The sequence below is a fragment of the Mirounga leonina genome, unplaced genomic scaffold, assembly GCF_011800145.1.
Source record: "Mirounga leonina isolate KUSES-001 unplaced genomic scaffold, KU_Mleo_1.0 Mir_99, whole genome shotgun sequence".
NCBI classification, from domain to species: domain Eukaryota; kingdom Metazoa; phylum Chordata; class Mammalia; order Carnivora; family Phocidae; genus Mirounga; species Mirounga leonina.
The window spans coordinates 7,231,488-7,233,987 of NW_023270971.1; the positions used below are offsets into that span (position 1 = coordinate 7,231,488).

Below are 2,500 nucleotides of genomic sequence, written 5' to 3' on the forward strand. Positions count from 1 at the left end.
TTTTATGGGAGGGGAAGTTAGGAGTTGTAGGCCTTCAATCCCTATTTTATGTCTGCCTTACCCACTGAGAAGGATGGTCCAGTGAAACAAGTATCACAAGAGAAGCCTGCCTGTAACTCTTCTGTTGACCACCAGCTGTCCCTCCTTAGGTAGGGATCCAAAGGCCTACCTTGTGATGTCTTCGCTTCCTCCTGAATCGGAGCAGCTCTTTGTGCTGCCGAGACACAAAGTTGACAGCGGCATACTCAAGCAGGGCTGAGAACACGAAGAGCAGGCACACTGCCATCCAAATGTCAATGGCTTTCACGTAGGACACCTGGAGTGGGGGTGGAGAAGAACACAGGGGCGTGAGGGCAAGGGAGAATGAAATATCTCAATATTTCTGCTCCTCAGTAACTCCCCCATCACTCACTGCTATTCCCTCCTCAGCTGGGATATTAGGAAAGTGCAGAGGAAAACAAGAAAAATGCACCAAGAAGACTGTACAAAACATTGGAGAAAATAGAATATGGTACCTAGAAGAGTAGTGAGGAGAGGAGGATGGTATATCATCATCGTTGAGTGAAACAGAATGGTGTGTTTAGTCTAAGAGTGATAGGAACAGAAGGGTGTACCTAACATTAAAAGTAAACAGAGAATGTTAGCAAAAGTAGCAGAGTAAGATCTTCAAAAACTCTTCTCCTGTATAAGAGCAATGAGGACAACAGCAAAAATGGTCAGAATCAACTTTCTCAGAAGCTCTGTTAACCAAAGGCTAACAGCAATCTTGAAAGCATTTACTTAAAAGGTCAGCTGAATGCCAGTAAGAGCATCAAAATTTGTGGCATTAAAAAAAAAAAACCAGCTTCATTGAGATAAAATTCATACACCAAACAATTCACACATTTAAAGTGTACATTTCAATAGTTTTTAATACATTCAAGATATGTGCAACCATCATCATAGTCAATTTTGGAATGTTTTCATCACCTCCAAAAGAAATCTAGTAACTTTTAGCCATTATTCTTTTTCTTATTCCCCCAATTCCTGTCTGCCCCCACCATCCCAAGCAACCATTAATCTACATTCTCTCTCTATAGACTTCCCCATTCTGGGCATTTCCTATGAATGGAATCATATACCATGTGGCCTTTTATGACTAGCTTCTTTCACTTAGCATAATGTTTTCAAGATTCATCCATGTTGTAGTATATATCTATATTTCATTCATTTTTTTTTAAAGATTTATTTATTTGAGAGAAAGAGAGTGTGTGCAAGCGGGGGAGGAGCAGAGGGAGGGGGAGAAAATCCCAAGCAGACTCCCCGCTGAGCACAGAGCCTCTATAGGACTCTATCCCATGACCCTGAGATCATGATCTGAGCCAAAACCAAGAGTTGGACGCTTAACTGACTGAGCCACCCAGGTGCCCCTATATTTCATTCTTTCTTATAGCCAAATAATATTTCATTGTATGGATATGCCACATTTTGTTGATCCAGTCATCAGTTGATGGACATTTGGTTGTTTCCACCTTTTGGCTATTACAAATAATGCTGCTATGACCATCTGTGTACAAGTTTTTGTGTGGACTTACATTTTCATTTCTCTTGGGGCCTCGTGGTATTTTAACTTGGCCAATTCTTGTTCTCCTGTGCTAGCCTTGAAAACCAACAGACTGCAAGCAGAGTGAAAACCAGCATCCAGGCAATCAGTGAATGGGGCAGAACAGAGTTGGAGTTTCTTTAAAGCCCCATTCTCAGAGAACTGTCATTATTTGCGGAAAGACCGCACTCACAAGGAAGGCTGTCTTTATTTGACCTGACATGGAGCTGGCCCAGTGCGAACAGCCTATTCCCTGGGGGCATCTGTTGAAAACAGTCAGTGGCAACTGTTGAACATCACATCAGCCTGAGGCATTAGGTAAAGTTGAAGGAAACAGTAGGTTGATTAACAAGCTTAAAAGGAAAATCTGGGGGAATGAGATGTCCACAGGGGGCTTTAGAAAGCTTTCACATATTTCTGGGAATTGGTGTGCATGCTTAGGCCTGTGTGCTCCTCAGGAAAGGCCCGAGAAGGCCCCTTAGCTCTCAACTGTGGGTAACCTTGACATACTGAGCAAGCTGCAAGTGAAGGGGAAGGCAACACTGTAAACTGCCTGGCTGAGTTGTGTCATAATACATCCGTAGAGCCCTAGAAAAAGGTTGGGAGGTCTCTAGGTTCTATGCATTTAAGCAAATTTCTGTCCAATTTTAGCTAACCACCAAGCTAACTGAGCAGAGACTTCAGTGGCCCCACACAACAAAGAATACAGACCTTAGAGAATTAGTTCACAAGCGTTACTAAACAAACAGCAACAACAACAAATCTTGAGGAGGGAGAATCTGATTTCCAGAGATGCCACATTACATTATATAAAACATGTAATTTGCAACCAAAAATTATAAGATATGCAAAGAAATAAAGGATGGCCCTGCAATGGACTAAATGTTTGTGTCCCCCCCCCCCCCGCCCCCACTTCAT

General features: G+C 42.5%; 1 protein-coding gene across 1 annotated transcript in view; it reads right to left on the reverse strand.

Annotated features, from left to right (window-relative positions):
- Nucleotides 1-2,500, reverse strand: part of GLRA1 (glycine receptor alpha 1) — an 82,462-nt gene that overhangs the window by 6,214 nt on the left and 73,748 nt on the right. The window contains exon 8 of the mRNA XM_034999619.1: nt 170-316. Within this exon, the coding sequence (XP_034855510.1) occupies nt 170-316 (147 nt within the window). The remainder of the gene's footprint in view (nt 1-169; nt 317-2,500) is intronic.